At 35.5% G+C, this 27,915-nt stretch overlaps 2 protein-coding genes across 2 annotated transcripts; one reads left to right on the top strand and one right to left on the bottom strand.

Annotated features, from left to right (window-relative positions):
- The first annotated feature begins 16,523 nt into the window (after positions 1–16,523).
- LOC108368143 (COMM domain-containing protein 4) lies at positions 16,524–21,160 on the top strand. The gene is made up of 4 exons (XM_017622924.1): positions 16,524–16,635; positions 19,925–20,065; positions 20,143–20,374; positions 20,453–21,160. The coding sequence occupies exons 1-4, from the start codon at positions 16,633–16,635 to the stop codon at positions 20,692–20,694; spliced, it is 618 nt and encodes a 205-aa protein (XP_017478413.1). The 5' UTR covers positions 16,524–16,632; the 3' UTR covers positions 20,695–21,160.
- Lk (Leucokinin) lies at positions 16,673–19,040 on the bottom strand. The gene is made up of 2 exons (XM_017622925.1): positions 19,002–19,040; positions 16,673–17,397 (listed from the first exon to the last, which is right to left on the bottom strand). Exon 2 carries the CDS (start codon positions 17,364–17,366, stop codon positions 16,848–16,850), a length of 519 nt encoding a protein of 172 aa, XP_017478414.1. The 5' UTR covers positions 17,367–17,397; positions 19,002–19,040; the 3' UTR covers positions 16,673–16,847.
- Positions 21,161–27,915: the final 6,755 nt, after the last annotated feature.

Below are 27,915 nucleotides of genomic sequence, written 5' to 3'. Positions count from 1 at the left end.
AGCCCCTTTTCTGGCGAGAATATCAGCCACTTAATTGCCCTGGATCTTGTATATCAGATGTGGCTGTCCATTCGGGGTTTAGGTCGGTCGTTGTCACAGGTATTCCTGTCGGGGAAAAGGACCTTGAAGTGTTGTGTGAAGTAAAATCTCAGAAGGCACAGGTCCACAAAGCTTATGCGCAGCCCATTGTCTGCGCTGAATTTTCAAAATAATTTCTTTGAAATAATCATATTCAATTTCAGAGTCCTTTAACAAAAAATCTCACCTCAGAGAGAAAAACTAAAAACGCCGATTTACTATATGTGGCCCCTGGTTTTGCACGTATATTGATTAATTTGTGTGCTTTGAAATTTTGTGATTTTTGTCGCTATTATTCAAATACATTTGCACACGCAATTTGTATAACGCCTACAATTGACCTCCCATATTCTATAAGATTTTTGATTACGACTCCATTTAATTGCTACATACATACTTATTTTACTATATACTGATAAGCGAATAATTTTTATTTCACTGTTTATATTTTCCTATTTAGTCTATTATAATAAAATATTTAGTAATCTAAGCGTAAAATAAATCCACTTCACTGGCGCCAGTACGATTTCTTACGTGTCATCCCACAACGCATACAATACTAGAATTTTTCGAAATCAAAAACACAAATACGTTCATATGTACAATGTAGAGACTGGGGTGTGTTTTCATTGTTTTGACAGATTAGGCTAGCTGTAAATTTGCTGACAGTTCAAAATGTTAGTGGAAGCATCGCAGTTTTGACTGATAGTTGCGAATGATTATATAGTATTTTGAAATTTTATAGAAATATGTACTTTTCTAGTACTGAGGCTAAAGGTTTCATATTAGAATTGTTACGTGTTTTGATTCTGTTTTTAATAGGCGTAATTGGCATGTTTACGCGAAATAGGCATCTATTTGTATGCAGCCTACACGATCTGAGCGTGTGACCGGCAACCATGGGACCAACTGTAATTTTTCTTACTGGCAAATTATTGCAAGTTATAAATTTTCCATTAAAAAATTTGCAACTTCCCCTCCATGCGAAATGACATTTTGGTCTCTAGATCTCCTCTACTTTCCAAATTTTTCGGATACATGAACACCAAAACGGGATAATTTTGAACAAGCCAGCCAACAAAAAATTTCCATTTACATTTTCCGCAATTTTAATAAAAATAACGAATTTTATAAATTTAAGTGCTGAAGAAAAGCTTTTACAATCAAAATAAGGTGCATACTTATATCAACTAGACGATGAACTAAATATACTTTACAATTTATTAAAATCTGCAATTTCAGATATTTGAATTGACCATAAAAACTCGTGTTGCGAATCATCTTTTCGCAAAATTTTTTTTAAAAGTTTTATTTCCTTCTCTCCTTAAGGTGAAATAGGTAAGGTAAAAAAATCCGCGCGTTCAGAAAAAGGATTTTCTTCTAATTAATTTTTGAATTCTTTAATCTAGATCAGCCGTGCCCAGCGCAGGGCACTTGCCTATTGAATTCTACCAGCGCAGGGCACTTGCTTATGGAGTTCTGCCGGCGTTGGGCATGCCTGATCTAGGTTACAGCTGGGCAGCGTCCGTACACGCTCTGCTTGGGAAGAACGCGAAAACTTCATTTAAGCGCACGACTTGTTCGTACGCACACAGTGACACCAATTACACGCACACTATAAAAACGCTCTGCCGAAGCTGGCCACCTCTGATCGGGATCCAAGAATTTATTGTGGGGTCTGTATTTTCCCGTGAATACAAATGTATCTTTCTCCACTGCATTTCGAAATTTATAATTTGATCAACACTTAAGTTTTGGTTCTCCTTTAATACCCCCTGAGAGACCGTCTGAGTTTATCGGAGCTCGAATTATTGTCCGGTATAGTTTGTGTGCTCCCGCGCACGCGGTAGAAACCAGTCAACTTACTTGCCATTTGCATTAAGAATGGAACTTTTCGAAGTATTAATCGAAATAGAATAACATGAAGGTGCCGAAAATAACTTAAGATCACCAAAGCCAAAAGAACTTTAGTCAACGCTTGTACAATGAGATTACAGATTTTTAATTTTAAAATATTACCAAATACAACTAAAACTTTCTGGAGCTAAGAAAGTGCTAGATAATTTTGAAAATAGCTAAAGAAAAGAGCTAGGAGCTAAGTCCCATTAAATAGAAAAATAAAGAGCTAAATCTAACTCCAAAAGCACCAAAATGGCAACACGGAATATAACATTGGCAATTCGCATCCATGGGGACAATCGTAACACACGGCAGCTCGGTCTAGTCCATGGTGCAGTCATACTGAAAATCTACGCGCTGTAATTGTAAATTTAGGGCAGTTCTCACTTGACGGTGTTGGTCGACTGTGTTAGCCAATGTTTGATATTCTGACGGCGGCATATTGTCCCCTGAACACTAAAATTCCAATATGAAAGAATTCGAATTGCCATATTGGAAGCGATCGAGCCATAACCACGAAAGTAACGTACGCGCCAAATGCTTTTATTTGGGTTTTTTCTAATGGAAATTCCATAGTTTTTAAACATTCAGATAACTGCTTTATATCCATCAACTGTGAATGGTAATACATAGAATTTACAAGGCAAACAAGCACAAAAAGATGCCTCAAAAAGTACCATCCCTTCTCGAGTTATGCGCGGCCTACCTACGTAACTTTGGTATATACCTAGTAGGGATTTAATTTTTTCGCTTTTTACTATCCCGGGATTTTCGGGATGTCGTTATCACAATACCGGGATCCCGGGATTAGTTCCGGGATTTATAAATTCATAAATTTTCAACAACTTAAATCGAAAAAAATTGCTTCTACCTCGCCTACCATAAAATAAATAATAAGTAAATGGGTTTGAAACCCATTTTTTTATTTAAAGTGGCTTTTTTATTTTTTTCTCTCTGACATGAGGATATATTTTAAAGGACTTTGTAATTGCAAAGAAATGAAATAAATGAAAGGAAATGGAAGTGCTTTGAAGTTAGAGAGAATAACTTGACACAGAACCGGATGATCCACATATCCACTTTTTAAACCAACTAGTGTTCGCCCAGCGGTTGAAATTCAACCGATAAAATTAAGGATAGTTTATGTAAGTTGAATGAGCTAAAATAACATTAGTTGGAATGGGTTAAGTGGAGGGGAGTTTAGCTTAGTACTTGGTATAACATAACATAACCATAACATAAGAATAAATAACATAACATATGAAGCATAACACACCACAATATAACATCGCACACTCTTCAGATGTATTTCCTTTTTATCCCTTTTTTCACCTCTATCTAAATCTTATTTATTTTGGTTCACTTTATGCCAAATGATGTTGCCTTTGATGCCACATCAAGTGATATCATGTCATGTGGTGAAATTGGGTGTGGTGAGCTGCGGTGTGGTGGAATTGGGTGTAGGAGTTACGGTGTGGTGAATTTAGGTGTGTTGGATTCAGGTGTGGTGAGTTAAGTTATGGTGAGAAAGTTGAGGTGTGGTGAATTAAGGTGTGGTGAATTTTGGTGTGGTGAGTTGAGGTGAGTTAAGGTGTGGTGAGAAAGTTGAGGTGTGGTGAATTAAGGGTGGTGGATTTAGGTGTGGTGGATTTAGGTGCGGGGGTTAAGGTGTGGCGAGTTGAGGTGTGGTGAATTTAGGTGTGGGGAGTTAAAGTGTGGTGAATTAATGTGTGGTGAGCTCAGGTGGAGTAAGTTTTTAAGTTAAGATGAGTTAAAGTTAAGGGGTTATGATTTTTATCCTTATCTTCATCTTCATCTTCATCTTCATCTTCATCTTCATCTTCATCTTCATCTTCATCTTCATCTTCATCTTCATCTTCATCTTCATCTTCATCTTCATATCCACCTTCGTTTGTATTTAGGTTTCTTTACTTTTATTCTAATCTTTGCCTTTATCCCTTTCTTCTTCTACATATTCAACTTTACCTTCTTCCTTGCATGAATCTTAATCTTCGTAAATCTGATTTCTAAACTGCTGCTTAGCAGATTTATTTAATTCAGTATCAATATTAAAGCAATGTCATTGATGCCATATAAAGTGATATCATGTCATGTGGGGAAATTGGGTGTGGTGGTTTGCGATGTGGTGGAATTGGGTGTGGGAGTTACGGCGCTGTGAATTCAGGTGTGGTGGGCTTAAAAGGTGCGGTGAGTTTAGGTGTGGTGAATTTATCTGTGGTGAGTTTAGGTGTGGTGAATTTGGGTGTGGGGAGTTAAGATGTGGTGAGTTGAGGTGTGGTGAGTTAAGGTGTGGTGAGAATGTTGAGGTGTGGTGAATTACGGTGTGGTGGATTTAGGTGTGGGGGTTAACGTGTGGTGAGTTGAGGTGTGGTGAATTAAGGTGTGGTGAATTTAGGTGTGTGGAGTTGAGGTGTGGTGAGTTAAGGTGTGGTGAGAGAGTTGAAGTGTGGTGAATTACGGTGTGGGGGTTAAGTTGTGGTGTGTTTCATCTTCATCTTCATCTTCATCTTCATCTTCATCTTCATCTTCATCTTCATCTTCGTCGTCTTGGTCTTCATCTTTATCTTTTCCTTTATCCTGATCTAAATATGTCCATTCTTTTCTTCATTTACATATTCACCCCCACCATTGTTATTAGGTTAGGTATTTAAATTTTCCTCCTCTTTGTCTTTATATTCTAGGTTTCTTTACTTTTATTTTAATTTCTGTATTTATCCTTTCTTCTTCTCCATACTCAATTACCTCATCCTTGTTTGAGGTCTAATCTATTCATGCACATACATACTACATCTTATTCCGAACTGCTGCTTAGCACGTTTCTTTAATTCGCTATCAATATTAAAGCATACATTTAGGGGGCATTTCCGCCCCAACCATGTACATGTATGGCATTGGTATTGGTGTGACTTTTGAATTGATTTTTTCGCTCTATTTTAAACTGATTTGAAATTTTAAAAATTGCCTGCACATCAGCATCAAAATACCTTTCTAATGATATATAACTGTTTATACCTTAGAAGTATAGTTTAGCCGTAAAAGGGGTGTAAAGGAAACATGATTGCCTATTTATATATATGATTTACTAATTATTTTGTTAGCGTTGAGTGTATAATTTGTTATACAGTATATTTATAGGAAAAACCGTGAAAGAAAGGGGGGCGGGGGAATAAATTATCGAGCAAGCATTTCGTGGTACTATCTATCTAGGCAAAAATTTGGAAGTTAGGGGGCCCGGGGCCTCCTCACCCCTTGACCCTACCTGGCTACGCCCATGGTCTCTTATCGCGTCCAAACGAAAACAAAAAATTTGCATGCTTATGTTGCTTGCAAATTCCGACAAGATGTGCCAATTTTTTAGAAATATTTTTAAATATTTTCATTTGCAACAAAAACTTAAGTTTTTGCGAAGATACAGTAGAAATACAAGTGTATGTATGGACGTGTGTTTGCTAATAATGACGTATATTCTCCGAAATTTATTTGACACTTAAGTGGATTCTTTGAACAAACCGTTCATAAATATTTGAATATGAGAAACGTTCTTTTTAATTTATGAGTTAATCGGAGGAACGTGGACAACATAATTATTTGCTTTAAATATAGTATGAGTAAACAAAAATGTGGCTGAATAATAAGTGGAAGTTCCCCCCAAACTTCGAAACTGCTGAACTAGGTTTTACTCCTAAATTAGAAAGAAAATTGTTTAAGGTCAAGGAGTAATTGTGGCCCAAGGGCAATATTTTTCCTTGAAAGGCGATTACATTAGTTTTCAAAACCATTTTGTTTCATATCAAAATGTAGTGTTAAAGAAGCACACTGTGCATTTATAAACAAAATATAATATAATAAAATAAAATATCTATCATACTTGGGCGTACAAAATTTTTAATCATGCCACAGAAATTATGGAAAAGTCTTTTTAAGGCATGAATTTCGTTGAATTTGACTGCTAACCGATTTTATCTAATATTCGCACTCTATCTAAATCTTACTTTCCTCAGTTTGGGAACATTATAGAAATTTTGTGTTACGACAGTATTGCAGTAAAAACTCATATAGCTATGCATCTCCATATGTTTTTATTTAGAAATATGTACAACACATATGTACAACTCATTTACTGCGACTTTATAAAAATCATGTTATAAAAATCATACGATAAAGTCCAGCAGCGCAGTATGGATTGCAGATTTCTATCGGCCGGACTATAAATCAATTCATAATTACATATTTTAATACGCAAATTTTTTACGGCATCACATACATAGTAGAAATATAAAAAAAATATTTTTTTTTTTAATATTTTCATTTTTTACCAACAATCACCAGCAAAGGCCATCATCATTATCAAAGCAGAGAATATTTTTAGTAGCACCTTGTGTTTATATGGCACTGGACACGTCCACACTTACATACTTATGTAACGGGTGATTTTTTAAGAGCTTGATAACTTTTTTAAAAAAAAAAACGCATAAAATTTGCAAAATCTCATCGGTTCTTTATTTGAAACGTTAGATTGGTCCATGACATTTACTTTTTGAAGATNTGTAAGTACATATATGCATACGTATTTGTATTTACTCCAGTGCCCTCGTACTTGCCTTCTTTTGCATATATGTATGTATATGTATATATTTTCTTAGGCGCACTGAATGAGATTGCTCGGGAGTACATGGGACAGCAGCTTCAATGAAGCAAATATACCCATCAATCACTGAATGAAAAATAAAATTCAGAACGAACAAAAATAAACGCAAAATCACGAGCAATAATAATAAATAAATAAATTGCCAATTTTTTGCCTGACCTCTGATCCTGCAATATGGCAGCGAATGGCGTCGGTCTACATTAATTATCATCGCACTGTTTTGGTTTTTATGGTAAAGCATAACATTTCTTTTTTTTTGCTTTTCTGTGTAAATATAAGCAAAGTAGGGCAGGTAGTATTACAGGCGAAGGTTTTCAGAGGTAAACTTTTTTACTTATCCAAAATCAGTGAAGTCGAAATTGTAATGCTCTCAGCCCCTAGGATTGTTCTATATCGAAAAAAGTATACCATTATTTTTTTATTTTAAAATAAAAAAAAAAGTATTTAGAGGTCGTTCAAAGCGCTCAACGTTTTCCATGTATTTTTATATGGGAAAAATATATTTTTTCGTAATATTTTTCGATCAGAAAACTCAGGTTCTCTTCAGGATATTTTCGGTAATAAAACCGAATTGGCGTTTTTGACGGACCTATAAATTATAGTTGCAATGAAAAACTGGTTAAATAAACAATTGGGTATTATTATTGGGAATCTCCTGCAGATAAACGGAGTCTTCTGGTAGAAAAATATTGATTTTTAACTATTCTATACCATATCTATGATAAGTTGTTTTTTCCCCATATAAAACAAACGGAAAACTTTGCGCTTTGGGCGACCTCTAAATACTTTTTGAATTCAAAATAAAAAATAAGCGTATATTTTTTTCGGTATAGCACAATCCTAGGGGGTGAGAGCATAAAAATTCCGACTTTACTTTTTCACGTGCATTTTTGGACCACCCTAATCTACAAACATAATTAAAAAATAAGAAATAAAAAATTAAAATTAGTTCATGAGACTCTTAGGGCTGTTTTCACCATCTCTGGTTAACAATAATCCTCAGTTAAACATTGTTACCGACCGAGGGTTAAATGAATTGAGCCACTGCAGTCGGTAACGATGTTTAATTGGGGATTAGTGTTATTCAGAGATGGTGAAAATGGCCCACTATTATTAATTATTGTATAAAATAGTAGTACGATGTAATGTCTGAAAGCTTTTTGCGCATTTCTGGGGTAGCATCCAATTTCGACCTGAATTTGGTTTTTGTATGAGTGTAAGCTGAAACCCCTGTTGACAGAATACGTTGTGACAGAAAGAAGCAAACTTAAGATGGCCTTTTTAGCGACTTCATGATATTTACTCTTATTACAATATTTGTTATTACAATATTATTATAATATTTGGTAATAATTATCTAATTAAACAATTTGGTGACAGACAAATTACGGGTTATGATTATTCCTAATACCAGATGTCTGTCGCCGGTATTATAATTAAAACAAAACTGTTTCAGAGACACCGATTCAAATGTATGTTTCAAGTACTCTGAAGATCTATGAATGCTTCGTAAATGGATTTTGTACCAAACCAGTATTACTACTACCACCCGAAATATATTCTGACAAAGATTTTAGGTCATTTACAAACTGGCCAGTTATGACATTTCACATTTCATTTGGCAATTCATCACGTTCCGTGTAGAAAGTTTTATAAAACCCTTTGGCTACAACACATACCGGTTAGAAAAACAAGAAATTTTTAAGCAAAACAAAAACCGACTTCAATTCTCATATAAACATTTAAGATTGTCGTTGATTTCTTCACGATCCAATTATCGGATCTAAATAAAATTTGTATGGGACCACCCCTGGGGTACCACCTGCCCGATTAAAAAGGAATTATCGAAATCGGTTAACGTGGTCCAAAGTTAAGCGGTAACAATCATAAAAAAAGTATTCCGACGAACCGATAACCTCCTCCTTTTTGTGAAGTCGGTTAAAAAACAAGCTGTCAAATGTATTTCTTTGCGATACTTTGTACTTCAGGAGGGAGGATTTGCAACTAGTTGGCGACCATTTCGGATCGCAATCGCACTTTTCTTCGTTTTTTATTTGGATCGGGTCGATGGGCTCAGTATTATGGCAGCCCTACAAAACGAGCACTCCATAAGGTGGTGTTCTCTCTCCCCTGCTCTGGATAGCGGTTGTAAACGACCTTCTAGAGAAACTGGAAAAAGTGGGCTGTCGGGTGATCGCCTATGTTGATGATGTGCGGCGGCTGTCGTGGGAGCCTAACCTTGAGGAAAGGGTAAGAAAGGTGTCGTTTGCATGGTACTGCTGTAGGGGAGATATCGGTAACAGGCGAGATCTCTCGCCCAAATTAATTCAATAGCTCTAGGAAACCAGATTTAAGCCTATATTGTTTCAAGGAGCCCTTGACTGGTAGAACTCACTAGAGAAAGCTACACTTGGCATATTGGCTCGCCCTTCTGAACAAACACTGAGCTCGCAGGGATCGAATCGGCTCGCCATGTTAACTTAACACAACCTAACCTGTACTTCTTTGAGCTATGAATTAGTTGGTCAAGTTGAGTAAGAGGGCGCTATGGCAATGGATTCACAAAGGTATGCGGAGCTGTCGGGCATAGTAACCATGGGCGCATCTATGTCAGCTTCTGGTTGAATTGTTGAACCCCAAGCCAGAGTTCCTCCTATGCCTGGAGCTCTGGTTCTCAATCCAGTTAATGCTCCAGTTAACAGCTTATTCCAAGCGATTGAAAACATGCACTTTGTTAGGTCCAACACCTGTTGCGCTTGCTTCTGCCTACGGCCGCGCTTAGGAATTATAACCCTTACTAAGTAGAATTCTCCCTTCTGTGTTGCGGGAAGAGGGGCTTCCGCATGTCAAAGGTATACAACATTTCTTGTGCATATCACTCCGGCTACGCCGTCCACAGTATTTTTGCGCAACAAAGATTTTGTTTTGCTCGTTTATATAAAGCAGTGGTTAAAAATATACGTATATGCGAAAGGCAAATTTATCTGTTTAAATGAACAGCCTCCGACACAGAATTGTTTTCATACAAAATTGCGCAAAAAAGCTTACTCGTTAGTTTTTAGGCATGCCATTGTTACGAATTCCGAATGTTCGAAAATACGATTCGGATTGCAGCATACTATTTCTGCGATTCGTAACAAAATGCGAATACGAAAGAGTTGCAGAATAGGGGTGTTTGATTAAAATGATGGATTTCATCGAATTACAACTCCCCACAACGTTTTATGAAAAAAAAAAAACATTATTGGTCACGGTCAAGCTGTTTGTGGAACTTTTTTTTCTGTGTGCAACTCAAACCGACCGCCGTGCTTATTCATACCAATATTAACTTCGCGGAAACCCAGTGACTTTTCTAAGGAGCCCTAGGGTTTCGCGAAACCCACTTTAAGGTGTTCTTACACGATATGTATTTGCATGTGTACATGCCACTTTTTACATATGAAAATGCAAACATAGCGTGTAAAGACAAATTAGATTTGCTACTGTACAAAGCAGATGCACGTACATACGAAATAGAAATGTTTCTATTTTCATCTGACACACAGATAGAATCAGCTGTTCTTTTTATATTTAATTTTCAAAAATTGCTGTTATAAAACGTTTATTTGCGCACTCAAAAGTAATTTTAAATAATTTTGCAAATATGGATAAAGAATCCAAGAAGGTAAACGGTTGTGCTTCATGTTTAAAACATGCATTCACTAAAACTACTAAAATTTTAGTTGGAATGGCCGAGGGAAGCTGTCCTGCATCTAANGCTCTGATATATACAATTATTTAAAGGCCACACAAACACCCAATTAGCATTCCCTTATGTGAGTGTTATCAAGCTTCTATCACAGAGAGCAAATCACTGAACCCAACTGTACACAAATGAAATGTAAGCAATTGCGAAAAGATACCGCCACGACAGTTGTGAGTTCTACCAAATAAGCCAATGACATGAACCGTAAAATGTGATAAAGTAGGCATGTTGTTTTTGGAGCGGCTTAAACAACAACATAAAATAGTCATTTGCGAGCGTATGACCGCTATTGATAGCCACGACCAGTATTGCCGTTGTGCGACTAAAGGGGCAATTTGACCCTTTTTAAGCGCCAATACTCTTTGACCCGACTTTTTGAAAAATTTTGATTTTTTTACCCTTTTCCAAAATTATGTGCGACTTTTGCTCCTTTCAGAGATTTTGTTTTAGACCCATGCTATAAAAAAATATTTCCTCATGTACGTAGCAAAAAATGTACCACTTAAAACTTTTAAAGGAAATGCAACTCTTCTTCTTGCAGCAACTCGATTTCTGTGTCATATTTAAAGCTTGTCCCGCTATTTTCTTCTGAAATATAACAGCGGATCGTTCTAACAGCGAAAAGACTTTATAATACATGTAAATTTGGGATCTCAGATTTTTTTACTAATAAAGAAAAGCAACTATAACAGGTGACCCTTTTTTTCGTCATTTATAGCCTCATCATGTATTTCGAAAAAGCATTAATTTCGTCTGCTACACGAATCGTTCGTCACTTGGTACTTTATAATTCGTTTTCGTCTGGCAACACAACTGATCGTTACGTTGCTTTCGTCTAGTTTGCAATTTTCTAACACGAAAAGGAGACGAAAGAGATACGATAATCGTTAAAAACAAACGAAGGGTTATAAGTTATCGTCGAGATGGATCGTTCAGGCAAAATAAGTAAATATGTACAGTGAAAAATTTTTGCAATCAGTATGACAAAAAATAATAATTTATGTTTTTACCAATTAAAAACCCATAACACAATTTGAGATGCTGATTCAAGAAATGACCAAAATCCGGATCTGGCAATAGGAGTACCAGTGTTTGGTTCTGACAGAGCCAGGGTTCAGAAGCGATGGGACGGGATAATGGAAGAAGGTAAGCTTATACTTGGTAGCAAAAATCCTGAATATTCTAGTAACAACCAAAAATACGATTCGTTTATTTTTCTTCAGGCAGGAGCTGACCTCAAAAGCCGCACAAAAAGAAGATTGCGAACTATATTCGTAATATAAATATGACAGGTGAGGTTCCTTTCGGCATTCACGGCTTTCTATGTCAAAGCCCGAAGCACCAAGTGGCACAGCGCTTATAATTTGTCAGCGACCGACATGACAGCACTATTCGTTTTGCGTACAGCAATGATACGCAATTCAAGAGGCTACCCCTATTCGGTATCATCCTAACGTTCGTTGACGCACTACTCGCCACTCCAGAGCCCACTAATTCCACAAGTAACTACACAAAAAATCTCTTAAATGAATGGCAAAAATAGTAAATAACATTTGACGGTGATGCCCATTTCCTATAAAGTGTACCAAACAAATTAATAATAATAAAATTCTAAAGGAAATATATAAAAGTACCTTGATCCTGTACCTGTACCTGTACCTGTTCTAGACGAATACAACGTAATCGATGTAAAGTCTACACGAAGGCAATCGTTCGACTTACAAATTTATAAGCGGGAACGAATTCACCTGCAGATGAATCGTACGTGTTCCCTATCGTTCGAGATACATGATGAGGCTGTTACCCCTTATTTGCGACTTTCTGAAAATTCTCAACGGCAGCACTGGCCACGACTAAAGCCACATTACATTTCTACACAGCTCCAATTACTTAAACTTTAGCTTTGCGCGAGTTACGATTTTTATGAAAAATATGCAAACATTTTCTAAATTTTTATGCGTGGTCGTGTACTTCGACCCAAATATTGCTGGTCCCACTACTATTATATGTACATTGTTGTTGTTGCCGTTTGTCGAGACTGCAATAAATCAGCCAAGGGAACATAACTACGGCAGTCAAATGCAAGCAGCAGTAACATTTGTTAACTACGCTGCGGCAATGTTCATACTTTATTAAACTACTTTTAGGAGAGAGCGAAAAAAATGTGCGGCAAAGTCGCAGCGCCTATGCGCATGTGCACACCAAATAACCTCCACACCAGGTCTGAGAAAGGAGGTACAATTGTACCTTTTTCCGACGTTTGATAACTGCAAGGTACATTAGGGACAATGACTGGATATTTATTTGTAGGCATGGGAGAAGCTTTGCATTCATTTTGAAGAATAAACAATTCTAAAGAAAAGTAGTCAAAAGGAAGAAATTAAAAAAAAATCATTATCAGCCCTGTCCTGCAATCCGAGTCAGAATCGAAACGGAATTGGAATTCAATTCCGACTCGGAATTTATATGGTATTTCACAATCCGATCGGAACTTTTGCTCCGAAGTTAATATCCGATTGTGGAAAAAAGGAACAAACCTCCTTTTGGTGTTTTATAAAAAGCTGGATAAGAAAGGAAGACTTCGCAAAGTGTGTTTTTTTTTTGTTCTTTTCGCCAATATTTTTCAGTCAAAACTTGTCCGATTCTCTTTAGACTATAGTCTTTGGATATATGCTCAGTTTAAAAAAGAAAAAAAACTAAACAAATTGAAAGTACATCCATCTTTTGTATTCATACATATTTTAAATAAAATTAATAAAAAAAAACTGTTCAAACGAATGACGGAACTTTTTTTAGGTACACTCTGTCTCATTTAGGTGCATTTATTTTATGATTTTAGGTACAATCTGAAATTTCCATTTTTCATCCCTGCTCCACACCATGGTAATTCACGCCCACACATTAGAGCGCACAACCGTTGGTCTGCATATCTTGCAACGTGTTTATCTGCTTGTTGCTTTATTTTTTCTTGATTTTATATAGCCAACGCTTTTGCGCCGGAGCATGCGTGACTGATTCGCGGAAAATGCGAAAATGCCGCCTGTGCCATACCAGATTGTTTTGTGGGCTGGCTTTCGATATTGGCTTTGTGTGTGGTGCGCTTGCAACTCCCACTTATTTAGTGGTTAGAAAATGTTTTTATAGCTTCGTACATCCTTTTTTACCAATAAACCTGTAAATTTCATTTGGTAGATATTAATACGAACTTTTCATTCAGCTGCCTTTATACATAAATTAGGCAAATAGCCTTTTGAAAAGTCACTACTGAAGCGCACATAGCCGCAATTCTAATATCAAATAAAATTCCGGATGCTAATTAACTGCGAAATACAAAAATAACGTGATTTCTTAGTTGTTTAGTCCATATGTATTCTCAAGTACATACATACATACATGCATAATTGTCTACCATGCAAAACATGAGAAATAGGCAACAATCGTCAATGGCAACAAATTGCCGCCTCACCGATTTATTGCCGTGGTAGCTAATCGGCAACATCATTTCTTTCATGCCAATTTCGGAATAAATATGTTGTCGAAGATTCCCAAACTTATAAATTTCGCGTCAACAGTATTTAGGGTTGGCAGATTCTGACACAGAGAAAGGCGTACTTTTCTATTTTCGATGAAAAAAAGTAGCAGTCCAGCGCCTTCGTCTTGGTCTGCAGGCTGTATCGGAGATACAGCCGCTAAATTCAAACGTAGAATACGTGGTATGGTTAAGAGCATATCTAAGTCAAAAACGAAAGCTCGCACTAAGAAAAAAATATCGATCACAAAAGCGATAATAATATCGATAGCAAAATCGATAAAAACATCGATAACGAAATCGATAGAAATATCGATAAAAACCGATAACTAAATCGATTACAAAATCTACCAAAAAACCGACAACAAAGTCGATAATAAAATCTATTAAAAAGCCGATAACAAAATCGATAACAAGATCGATAAAAATATCGATAACAAAAGCGATAATAATATCGATAGAAAAATCGATAAAAATATCGATAACGAAAGCGACAATAAAGTCGATAGCAAAAACGTTAACAAAATCAATAAAAATATCGATAACAAAACCGATAAAAATAACGATGACAAAATCGATTAAAATATCGACAACAAAATCTATAAAAATTGCGATAACAAAAGCGATAGCAAAATCGATGACAAAACCGATAAAAATATCGATAAAAATATCGATAAATAATCGATAATAAAATCAATAACAAAGACGTGTGTGTGAACACCAAACACAATCCGCAATTTAAAGCTTAATTGCTTCAGCTAATTGGCCTGTTTGAACATAGTCTAATGCACTTGAACGCAATGTAAAACGGAAGCATCTAAAATCAATAGATCCTTACGAATTCGCCGCAATTTGTTACGATTCGTCCCGTGCCTTATAACCAAGGTATAAGTGCTGTAATTTTTATGTGGCGAAACTACGCTAAATCAAGTGGTTTATCGGGAAACCAACTCAATAGCCATAACTACGTGGCTAGTTCCGGTGGGGACATGATATACATAAATAACAGTTACTTTGGGTACTGTTTAGTACGTTACCGAACTATTTCGAGGTATTGCGTCCAAAGGGGTGATCCGATCCAAAAAAAATTTCCACACACTTGTAGCCAAGGGTCTAGACATTATTTTATTACCCACTTTTGTAATTTTTAATCACTATTTTATTTACAAATTGGGTTGGAAATTTGCCCTTTTTTGTAAAATTCGGAAATTAGCGTACATTTATCACTCCTATTCTCCTGAGAGAAGCCACTACACCAATATATTTTTATATTCTCCTTCACTTTACACTTAACTTGATGAGTTATAACTTTCCTTATGACTTTAATATTAATCAGTTAATCACCATTTATTAAATAAAAACACCTTCAAAATCATGTGTCTGACTTTGGTTGCATATGCAAATTAAATGGCGGAGTTCAGCTGTCAAACTCCAAAATATGCAAAAGAATGAGAGACAAAAGAAGATAGGATATAACCCAGTAAGCATTAAAAATATACAAAGGTGTTCTCTGCAAAAGGTGTTCAGCTCCTTTTCTTCGCAAAACAGAAAGAGACTTCTACTTTGTGAGGGTTATAATCCCCAAACCCTTCCCACTAGAAAGGGGACAGTCCCCGCTTTCTAAAAAGGCGTTAACCAGAAGGGGGGCTGCACACCTTTTGCTGAGAACACCTTTTTGCGCAGGAGGCCGTCGGCCGCACTTAGGGATTATAACCCTCAGGCAGTAGAATTCTCGATTCTGTGTTGCCAAAGAAGGGGGACTGAACACCTTTTGCAGAGAACACCTTTCTGCGTAGGCGGCCTTCGGCCGCACTTAGGGATTATAACCCTCACAAAGTAGAATTCTCCTTTCTGTTTTGCGAAGAAAAGGAGCTGAACACCTTTTGCAGAGAACACCTTTGCATATTTTTAATGCTGACTGGGTTATATCCTATCTTCTTTTGTCTCTCATACTTTTGCATATTTTGGAGTTTGATAGCTGAACTCCGCCATTTAATTTGCATATGCAACCAAAGTCAGACGCGTGATTTTGAAGGTGTTTTTATTTAATGAATTGTGATGAATTGGTTAATATTAAAGTCGTAAAGNACTCCGCCATTTAATTTGCATATGCAACCAAAGTCAGACGCGTAATTTTGAAGGTGTTTTTATTTAATAAATTGTGATTAATTGGTTAATATTAAAGTCGCAAAGCAAGTTGTAACTAATCGAGTGAAGTGTAAAGTGAAGGGGAATACAATAATGTATTGGTGAAGTGGCTGCTTTAAGGAGAATATTAGTGATAAATGTACGCTAATTTCCCTTGACTACAAGTGCGTGGAATTTTTTTTTGGATCGGGCCCCCCCTTTGGACGGAATAGCCCGAAATATTTGTGAGCGCTACTAAACCCCACCCAAGTCCTTTCCTAACAATAAACAAACCGCTTATCCAAATTAAACAATTTTAAACAATAATTGCTACTTACGGTCCCTGAAATCGTCACAAAACCAATTTTTATTTTTTCTCACAATTCTTTACTTTTCCGGCGGAAAAATTCATTGTGAATAGGCTGTTCCGGTAGTTGGCAACGCCATAAAATGTCAAATTGACATTTTGGTGGACACTTCACGAACAGCTGTTTTCTGTTATGTATTTTTCATTCTAGCTAATTCTTAATTTAATTTTGAGCCAATTTTGCAGCGAAGGCGAACAATTGGGAAAACTTAATAAATATGGTGAGTTAAACTTTAAATAAATATGAAATACCACAAGTTTTATGCTTTTTGTACTTTAATGTAATTGCAATGCAGAAAACGTACGAAAGTTTACTAGTTTACATGCGTTGTGTGTGGCGATTATCGTATATGTATGTACAATAAACAAATGTATCCAGCCCATTAAGAAATTATAATTATGCACGGCGTAGTGGTTCAGCAGCACTTAAGGTTTACATCAAATCCAAGTTTTGGGCGTCAACTCCAAGATGAGCGCGTTTGCCGCCCCAAGAATGGAATCGCTGCTTCTTGCCCAGCACCACAGAGTTGCGTTTCTCGTCATGTTGTTGTTGTGATTTGATGCGACAACGTTCAATAACGGCTTCCTTTATTATATTCACGAAATCCACATCGTTAAATTGTGCCATCAACAGCTTGAAAAAAGCCCAAATTTCACTCCGCTGTTCGGCGGCGGTAGCGCTGCTAATTTGGAGGGCGCGTGGAATAGGCGCATTAGCTGATTCTTGTTGTTCCTGCATATAAAAGGCTTCAAGTGGGTTAAGCGGATGAGTGTCATAGGCATCGCAAACATCTTCAAAGCTTAGGATGGCTTGAAGTAAAAAGTGGCGGTATTTGGATAGTTGATCTTCACAAGTGACAAGCTCATCGCCGATAGGTTGTGCGAAAATGTAAACTTTTTGGCAAATAGTAAAGATTGAAATAATGGAAGCTAAGGATTGGAGGACGTACATATTGAGTTTCCGATCAAACTTGAGAAATAACCTGTAACGATAGTTGGATAAAAATTATGGAAATTTCTTGGGTAAAATTGATTTTTGAGTAACATTGATATATTAACATGCATAACCGATACACAAATTAAAAATTGTTGTAAAAGATAATTTTAAACGCTTAATTCAACTTATTCGAAAATTGTATTCCCTTTTTAACCGACTTCAAATAAAGGTTTACTTTAGGGCTGGGTACCTTCCAAAAAAATCAGTTTTTTGATTAGTCACGGTTTTTTATTCACGATTTAAACCGTTAAAAACCTGATATTTTCGGTTTGCCGAAAAAATCTGAATTACAAAAAAACACTGCAAAAACATCGATATCAAATTAAAAACAAAACAATAATTTTTTTAATTTTATATAAAAACTTCATTTCCAAATATACGAAATATAATGTAGCGGTGGACATACAAAAAAAAAACTTAATTTCACAAACTTTTTTAATTTATAAATAAATACAAGTGTCATAACGCCGAGAAGCAAACCTCGAGAAAAACGGCTTTAAAGTTTTGAATTTACATATCGTCGTTTAAAGTACAAAACCGCGTATCGTCATTCTGCAAAACCGCGTAACTGACATTGGCTGCCAAAAATTGGATTTACTCACACAAGCTCTTGGCTCAATCCTTCTCCATTCGACCTGAAATATAATAGCCAGAAATGCGATTGCTTTATAAAAAAAGAACCATTTTGAAATATGAGTGTTTTTACGCTCTAGAGAATATTTTCTACAACTTCACATACGCGGTTTCGCATAGAGCTATGAAATTTTTACACAACATAGAAGAAAAGGTAATTCTGCAAACTGAACTCCAAATTTGTATTTTTTTGGATTATGACACTATTGAAGTAAATGAGCGATATGTATATAATTACATATGTATGGTAATATATTATTCACATCACAGTGTACAGTGATTTTTTTTTTAATATTTCCAATGTTTTTCTTGGTAAATATTTTTTGTTAATTTTTTATTAGTTGAAGTAGTTGAAGTTGAAGTTTGTGGAACGCCGTAAAATTTTATTCTTATCTCGACGAATTTCAAAATAATTATCCATTGCTGGGGAATGTTAAAATCGAATTTTCGGTGTTCGGTTTAAAAGCAAAAAAAAACGACCAAAACCTAAATTTAAAAAAAACTGAAAAAGATCATTAACTAAATTAAAAAAAAAAAACGGTTTTTGGAAACACCGATCTTATTTGAGCATTCATAGTTTACTGAAGAAAACGTGAACCGTGGTAATTCTTTTTAACCGCAATATGTTTTCTTTAACGGAAAGATGTTATCTCAAGAGTGGTCCCATACTAATTAGGTACCCTTCATTGGATCATGAAAAAATTAATGGTACTCATAAATTTTTGCATAAGGATTGAAGTCGGAGGTAGTTTTTCTCTAAAAGTTACTTTGTTTATAAAATAAGTTCTCTTTTACTAGTTTGCAAATATTTTAAAGTCGGTGCATACTACTATTATCGATATGACCAGTCATAAAATATGTTATTAAAATTCACTTTAAATTCCAAATTTCAACACAACCGAAGCACTAAGATATTTTCCTTAGGCTTAACCCTCTTTTATATAGTATCCATCTTACTTTAAATATTAAATGAAGTTATTTCGCGTTTTGCTCGGCACAAACTGTGAAGATTCAAAAACTTGCATGCTTATTTATAGCAAAATTTTTAAACAGGATCTAAAGGATACAAGCTTACTTGGAAACGCACAAACGTATTCACATGCGTAAGTGTATACATATTTACATTCGCAAGAAAGTCATACGCTTAATAAAAATAATTACAGCTAACAAAACGACTACGATTAGCACTGTGTAAAAAGTTGTGGAGGTGGAGTGCTGTTTCCAAACCGTTACACTTTATGCATTTCAAATGATATACAAATAATTGTAGTGTGCTTTTTAGCTTTAACGCTTCAGCGAGTTAAAGGGGTGTTGGCAGCATGCCTCTACTATCAGTTACCAGCTGCAAAGGTATCGCGTTTGGGGGAGGGAATAGGAATGCTCATGTCTGCTGCGGATATCTGCACCTCTCTTCCTCTTCAAATTGTCATACGCAACAAGTGTCATAAATTTTGCTTTTGTGCTGACAGTCAAGTATAGGGAAATTTTATTAATTGCTTCTGTACGAGTTTGCTTGCTGCACTTCCACTGTATAAACGAGGTTCCAATGTATGTACATTGTGAGTTGTGTGACTTGTATGCACGTGAGGCGTGTGTAAACAAAATTGTTAATTTTTCCCTCTTAATTAGAATACTTAGGCTGAAATAAAATAAAATAAAATTAAAAAAATAAAGTCGGTATTTAAGACTTCAGCGAATTTAATATAGACGAAATAGAAAGCCAAAATCATTCGTTTAAAGCAAACGTTAGTCGATTTTATGGTAGCTTTCGCTTATTAATGACCCTTGTAACTGTTCCGTATGATCGATTTCTTCCAGCTATTTAATTTTATTGCAGAAATTTAAACTGGAAAATCTAATAAATTTCATTGTCCTTACAGAAATTCCGCTTCTGTGGCGACGGCGACTGTCCCGACTGGGTATTAGCGGAAATTATCTCCACGCTTTCGTTGCTAAGCGCTAAGAACTTAGAAGCACTTGCTGAGCTGGTTGCCAAGAGAATTGTTGGTCAGCAGTTCGAGGTATGTATACATACATTCAAAACAATTATACCTTAAAGCTTCCACTCTCATTCTACTATGTATTTTTGTACACAAAGGAGGGCGTCATTAAATCGTTAACGGCCGGCATATCCACCGATGGCAAATCAGCAGTCGCCTGCATACATTTCTTGCTTATCAATGCGTCGCGTCATGCTGTTAGCGAGTCAGTGTTCAGCGAAGAGATTCAACAGCTGGGCCTGCCAAAGGAACACGCCGCATCTATGTGTCGCGTGTTGGCCACCAATGTCACAGCTATACGTCAGCGGCTGAGAGATAAAGCATTTAGAAGTGAGTATTGCACTTTTCATAAATAAATGATTTCCTCTTTAGTTCCTCTGCTAATCTTTTCTCTTATCCCATTTTCAGTAAACGAACTGTCCTCTATACGCTACATCCCACCCACGGCAGATAAGCAAGATAACACCGTTGGTTGTGCTAAATTCGAATTGAAAATCTCACAGGAGCTAATCGATGGTTTGCCACAGGATACTACACATGTGCTTAATATTGAGCGTCCTAATGTGCAGTCGCTGTTGGAGGAATTGAAAGAGGTGCGCTCTACATTACAGCAATATTGTTGGCGGCAGAAAGACAAGATGGATGTGTAGAGCTGAAGAAAATATATTACGGACATTTATTCACAAGGTATTAAATTAAAAGTGCTTAATCCATTGCACGCAGAATTGCTTTTCTATTTAATTAAGTTAAACACGTATTTATGGAGATTCATATGACTCAATTTAAACATAAAACTATTATTATTAATATATTATTATTTTGTATACAAAAGCTTTTTAACGGAGACGGCTAAAGTTATTAGCCTGTTGATCTATATAAAAAGAAGAAAGTCTAAACTTCTAAGAAGAAAGAAAATCTTTATCTACACCAGAAAGAGAATTTTCATAAGTTCCAAATAATAATTTATAGCAATAGAGTCCAAAAGCGGCAAGAAAACTCTTCTCACCGATAATTGGCTTCTCTATGTTACAGTAATTTGGGGGCGTTACTTTTACACAAAAAGATTTCTCATACAAACGTCTTTCTGACTTCAAATAAACGACTCCGGTCTTGTGTCAGATTACACCGTCACACATCGATGTATAGATGGCCATGTTATACGCTGTTTACATGACGCTATTTTACAGGCAGTTTTTAGTTGAATCCATCAATCGCCTGGTGTGAACGACCTTTCTACTAAACGCTACCAATGAATTTGAGGGGGAGGGGCAGCAGCCAACTTTTTATTCAACTGCTCGCCTCTCATCGTGTGAACACCGTTTTAGCCGTGGGTTGGTGCCAATAATAGTGTTATTCAGCGCCATCTTACGGTAACCTTGGCGATTTGCTTTTCGTTGCGCGTGGTGAAGGCGGCTTGTTAGCACATTATAACTACTCACCGCTAGGTGGGGCACCTTTGAACTTCCGTTAAACTAGTAAAAAATAGGTGTCACCGCTATGCGGAAAAACGACCAAAATGTTAACTAAAAATTTAAAAAAATACCAGACAAATTTTTACCCGTATTTTTTTTAACTAGGTATCGCCCTCACCGATATGCGCTATAATAACTAAAATTTTTAACTAAATATATTTTATTTATATATGTATTTAAATATTTTATAAATACCGGCAATTTTAATTACCAGTATTTTTACCATATAAAATAATATATGTAATAAATTTCCAGGTGATTTTTCGCTCAAATGAAGTTCTCCTCACCTGACATCCGTACATTTCATTAAAAAATTTTCAAATTTAGACTTTTTATGAGCATTTGAATTTTTTTAAAATGGTCCGGAATTTATTTATATATCTGAAAATACAAATTTGAATGCGATGATTCTTTAAACATAGGAAGAGGACATACAACCCTACTAAAATTAATTTTTTTCGTCTTGAAATTTTTTAATAATAAAATTAAATTTTTTAACAAATGAAAATTTAAAAAATGCCTCCGCCTGAAATAAAGTGACAACAATAATATGAGAAGAAAAGAACAATTGAGATTAAGTTTATGAAAAGGTGGCAACTCTTCAAAATGGCTTTTGTAATAAATCGTTTTTAAAATTATATTGTTTGACACCCACATCGTTGTAATATTTGATCTTACTTAATGAATATGTACTTGATTTTAACTTTTGAAAAAACTGGCCTCTTCAAAAAACACCCCATATGGTAATCCAGGTTAAAGGCTATAATTGTGCCAAATTTCATTGAAATGTTTCCTGCTGTTTTAGCATGAAAGAGCTACAAACAAACACACTCACTCACTCACAACCTTTCACATTTAGTATCAGTGTTGCCAGAACTTTTTGGGCCGACCGGCTAGATTGGCAAAAAAAAGCGGCTAAAAACGGCTAAAATGTTTTAGTGAAAATTCACATGCTTTATTTAAATAAATCGCAAGAAACGAAAGACTAGTTAACACCATTAATTTATATCGAGTGTATATTCCTCATCATCAAATGAATCACTATTGTATATATCACCTGAATTCATTAATTTTAAGAGATCGTCATCTACAGTAAAATTATGGCAGCATTTTTCTTCACGTTTTAAACCGTATCTTATATATAAAATAGCGTTTAACGTTTTAACGCACATTGGATTTCTTTGCTTAGTTTTTATTATATTCATTGAACTAAATATTCGCTCTACTTCTGCATTACTTATAGGCAAAACAAGAAAACTAAAAACTAGGTTGGAAAGGTCAGCAAAAGGGTTTTCTCCTAGGGCATTTCGAAATTGATAAACTTCGGCCCAAAATTTTACAGTTGAGTCTAAATTACTCCAGGTATGTAACGTTAACCGTTGCCATTACATCTCTATGGATGTTATTTCGTCGGCATTATATTTGTGTTTTTGTTGCTGTAGTTGAACAAATACTTTTGGTTTAATTACTCTTAATGCATTTCCAACCGAAAAAAGTCAATTTTTTTTATTTATTAGATATTTGTAGGGAGGCGTTGGCGTAATTCCTTTATTAAAGTAATAATAAAATAGCGACCATTTTCTCGAATTATTTTCTCGGCTTCGTGGTCAAAAGCGTTTGTGCTTACTTTTGTTTTTAAATACTCTTCAAAACTGTGATAAAACTGAGGAAATGGAGCAAGGTATGGTTCCAACGGGGAGCATATAGGATCAAATGTGTCCGCGCTAATAACCACTAGGGAGCATAGATGCGAAAGTAAAACATTGAGTTCATTAAAAATCTTCATTGGGTCTGCATTATTGCTTTCGAACAACTTGTTTACTTTTTGCACCTGAAAATTAGGCAAATAGTAAAATCGGCTAAAAACGGCTAACTTTTTTTTACAAACCGGCTAACAAATCGGCTGCCGGCTAGATCGAATTTTCTCCGGCTAGTTGCTATCAAAACCGGCTAAATCTAGCCGGAAAACGGCTAAAATGGCAACGCTGTTTAGTATATTTAATACTAGTAGGACTAGCTTTACTTATCCTACTGCTGTTGTAAGCAAAATAAAGATACAAATTACCAAAAATTAGGTTTTTGATTGAGTCCAAGAATAGACAGAAGTCGCATGTCGACTATCGAAGCAATTTAAATTTACCGCACGAGCGGCGAGGCAAGCAGCGCTGCCTCTATTATAGTCTAAGAGCTAGCAACGTTTTCGAGCAGGAATTTCAGCTCAGCTGGTTTTTTGATATGACATCTCTCTCACTCCCTCGGTTAGCGTGGGGCCATCTGGCAGGCGGTAATGGTTTCGTTGACTAGTGCGCATCGTATCTTTACAGTTAAAAATGCAAATTTTTTAAGTCATTTTAGTATGGCTAATTTTCTTTTCATTGGCTTTAACTAACTTTTAGAAACATAGCTTTATTATTGCCAGACATGTCCGTTGTTGCTAACCTTGTGCCAGACGTCATTTTTTATTAAAAAAATAATAATTTTTCAACTCATTTTACTAAAGCTCAAAATTTAATATGATGTTGCTTAAGTACTAATGAATCTAGACATTAATGATTAATGATTGCCAGACATTAGTTCGGTTGCTAAAGCAAGATCCAGATCGATTTAAAGCTGAAAAGTATTACGCTGGTAGTGAGGAGGATAGTAGCAAAATAGTGAATTTTCATAGGATTTTAGTATGAAAACTGGAAACTATAACTACTTATCTAACGTTATAACACAAATATAATTATTGGAATATCAAAAACTAATTTTTTTTCAAATGCATGCGTCAAGGCAAATAAAAACTTAAAACATTTCAAAAAACATCAGCTTCTATAGTGTTGGAATAAAGCAAGAAAAGCAAGAGAAAAACACATACATTTTTATATTTATAACATTATCATTACATTTTTATAAGTATTTAAACACTGGTTTACAACAAAAATGCGCAGCGGATGCCACTATCCAATTCCTTGCCGATTCCGAAATTTTGTATTTTTTCCATATATAAGTTTTCGAGATATTTGCAATTTACCATTCAGCTTAAAAAATATGGTTCCACTTAATCACGTCTATCTTATACGAAATGTAGCTAATGAAACGTACGTATGTATGTACATCAGTTTTCTATAAACTTAGTAATTTTGGAGAAATTCATTAATCATTCAAGATTTTTTATTTTTTTATGAAAAATAAAAAAATAAAAAAATTTAACACGGAAAATCTTCAATATTTTTATTTATTTTTTTTCATTTGTATTAAAGCCTGTTCCTTTACAAAAAAGCATGCTGCTTACGAAGAAAGTCAATAGATATGTGAATAAAAAAGATGTGAAAGTTCATATGAAATTGTATGTACATAATCGTACATGGCGTATGAGTAACATTCTTTACTGCTCATATGTAACGGGTGATTTTTTTGAGGTTAGGATTTTCATGCATTAGTATTTGACAGAACGTGGGATTTCAGACATGGTGTCAAAGAGAAAGATGCTCAGTATGCTTTGACATTTCATCATGAATAGACTTACTAACGAGCAACGCTTGCAAATCATTGAATTTTATTACCAAAATCAGTGTTCGGTTCGAAATGTGTTTCGCAAACCCAATTGCTGCGAACGGCGACGAATCGACANCTTTTATTTCTTAAATTTTATCTCTGTTAAATTATTATTTTTTTAATGTTTTTATAAAAAAATAAAAAACTGGAATTTCTCAAAAAATACTAAGTTCATAGAAAACTGATGTACATCATATATACTGTTTAAGGGGAGTTTTTCTGCGTTTCATTTGCAACATTTTGTATAAGATATATGTACGTGATTAAGTGGAACCACTTTTTTTAAGCTGAATAACGGTAAATTGCACATATATCGAAAACTTATATGTATATGGAAAAAACACTAAATTTCGGAATCGGCAAGCGTTTCTGCATAGAATTGGATAGTGGCATCCGCTGCCCGTTTTGGTTGTAAACCAGTATTTAAATCTAAAAATTTTATGATAATGTTATGAATATAAAAATGTTATTATACTGTTATAAATATAAAAATGTTTGTGTTTTTCTCTTGCCTTTCTTGCTTTATTCCGACACTATAGAAGTTGATGTTTTTTTAAATGTTTTAAGTTTTTATTTGCCTTGCCGTATGTATTTGCAAAAAAAAATAATTTTTGATATTCCAATAAGTAGATTTGTATTATAACGTTAGATAAGTAGTTATAGTTTTCAGTTTTCATACTAAAATCCTATAAAAATTCACTATTTTGCTACTATTTCACTCACTACCAGCGCAATACTTTTCAGCTTTAAATCGGTCTGGATCTTGCTTTAGCAATCGAAATAATGTCTGGCAAATTAATTTTTGATTCATTAGTACTTAAACAACATCATATAAAATTTTGAACTTTACTAAAATGAGTTGAAAAATTAATTTTTTTTTAATAAAAAATGACGTCTGGCACAATGTTAGCAACAACGGACATGTCTGGCAATAATAAAGCTATGTTTCTAAAAGTTAGGTAAAGCCAATGAAAAGAAAATTAGCTTTACTAAAATGACTTAAAAAATTTGCATTTTTAACTGTAAAGATACGGTGCGCGCTAGTCAACCGCCTGCCAGATGGCCCCCACGCTAACCGAGTGAGTTAGAGAGATGTCATATCAAAAAACCAGCCGTCCTGAAATTCCTGTTTTCACGACGTTGCTAGCTCCCGTACTATTAGTTGAGCTTGACGACAACGATAAATGGACAAACCGAAATAGGCGGGGCTTAGTAATGCCGCTACAACGACAACAACCTTTGCCCACTGCTGAGCCAACAAGCGGCTTATTTTGGTTCTGCTAATGGTGTCTAGTTGAAGATTATCCGACCTTATCTTCTTTCTAAGCTATGAGGGTTGATTAAAAATAATGATAATATCACTTTTCTCCCGCTGATTTAGCCTTTTTGGTCAAAGATCGTATATAGCCACTTAAAATTACTCATCGGCCAATGAGACTAGATAATTCTTGAGTTGGTAGTCAGTTTCAACCGAAAACCTTCACATAAAGGCATTTCTAACCTTACATTCGAAAAATTCGGGCATTTAAACTTACACACTTGCCGCTATCATCGTTGTGGTTCTCAAATAATGCTTATTCATTTAAATTCTGCATTTTAAATATTCACCATACCAAGGAACACTTTAAATTAGTTGCGATGGCATGGAGATTAACTCACCTCAAGGGAGAGAAGGCAAACGTTTTAATCGGTATCTAAAATTTTTATAGGCGAACAGCATCGGAATAAAAGCAGCTCAATTTAACCCTTTTCCAACCCCAAAACAGCGTGGCAAAGCAAAACAAAAAATATTACCGTAAAGGATAACAAATTTTTAGTGATAAACCAGACATTTTAGCGCAAAATTATGCGTGAAATAAAATTAAGGATGACACACGTGCAACGCCAAGTAGGTAAATGCGACAAAAGTTATGGGCCCAAGTTTGGGGTTAAAATTATTTAGATAAAAATCGTAAAACATGGGAAGCGGCAAATGAATTGCGCACGCAGCGCAGGCCGCAGTGCGAATGAAGCAGAATTTGATAGTAAAAATGTTAAAATTTCCAGCGCATGTGGCACAGTGCCGCATCGCTTCGCACCGCAGTGAGAACTCACCCTCTTCACAAACATAAATACGAAATTAATATTTCCTTGCAGTTCGAGTAATTAAAATTGTGCTAACTCACCGCCTTGGAGGCTTTATTAAATATTGGACACGCGCGAAAAAAAAACACTCGTACCTAACTAAATTTAAGAAAAAAAAAATGCATTGAAATTCTTTTCAATTAAAAAATTGTTGCCGTCTTGGTCGCCGTGCTCCTTCAGCAGCCAACGGGGCGTTTACGCACTTCAGGGAGTTGACTTGGTAGTAGCCTGCTGGCTGATTGCAGTTGACCTGCAGCCCCGGCTGTCGCGAAAATGTCACCTCAATTAGAATTTTTTTTTTGCTGCGCAACAAATTCTTTCGTTTGTTGTTGGGGAACTTGCTTTTAAGCTCTAAAACTTCGCATAACACATTGTCAGCTGGACGTTATCAAGGCGAGCCGAGAAGCTGTCTTTCTTGCCAGCAGCGGCAGTTCACCTTAGCCAGCAGGCAACTTTCTTACGATTGGCTTTTGCCGTTGAAAGTCGCTAAATTTTTAGTTGTTCTCAACTTTTTTTTGCCTTCAGTTTTCTATGCGCACTCGACGACCATTGGTAATTTTTCGCTTTGGCGCATTTACTTGAAAATTACTCAACGTTGCTGCCACATGTTGCTGACATGTGACGCGATGTTTCATTTGCGATTTTTTCCCAGACTTTCGCTTCGCTTTGCGTTGGCTGTTTGTGAAAATTATTTTTCTTTCTATTTTTTTTTGCACTCAGTCACTAAGTTTTTAT

Source organism: Rhagoletis zephyria, unplaced genomic scaffold, assembly GCF_001687245.7.
Source record: "Rhagoletis zephyria isolate East Lansing unplaced genomic scaffold, Rhagoletis_zephyria_1.1 Rzeph_scaffold_02974, whole genome shotgun sequence".
Taxonomy (NCBI): domain Eukaryota; kingdom Metazoa; phylum Arthropoda; class Insecta; order Diptera; family Tephritidae; genus Rhagoletis; species Rhagoletis zephyria.
This window is presented reverse-complemented; position numbering and strand designations above follow the sequence as displayed.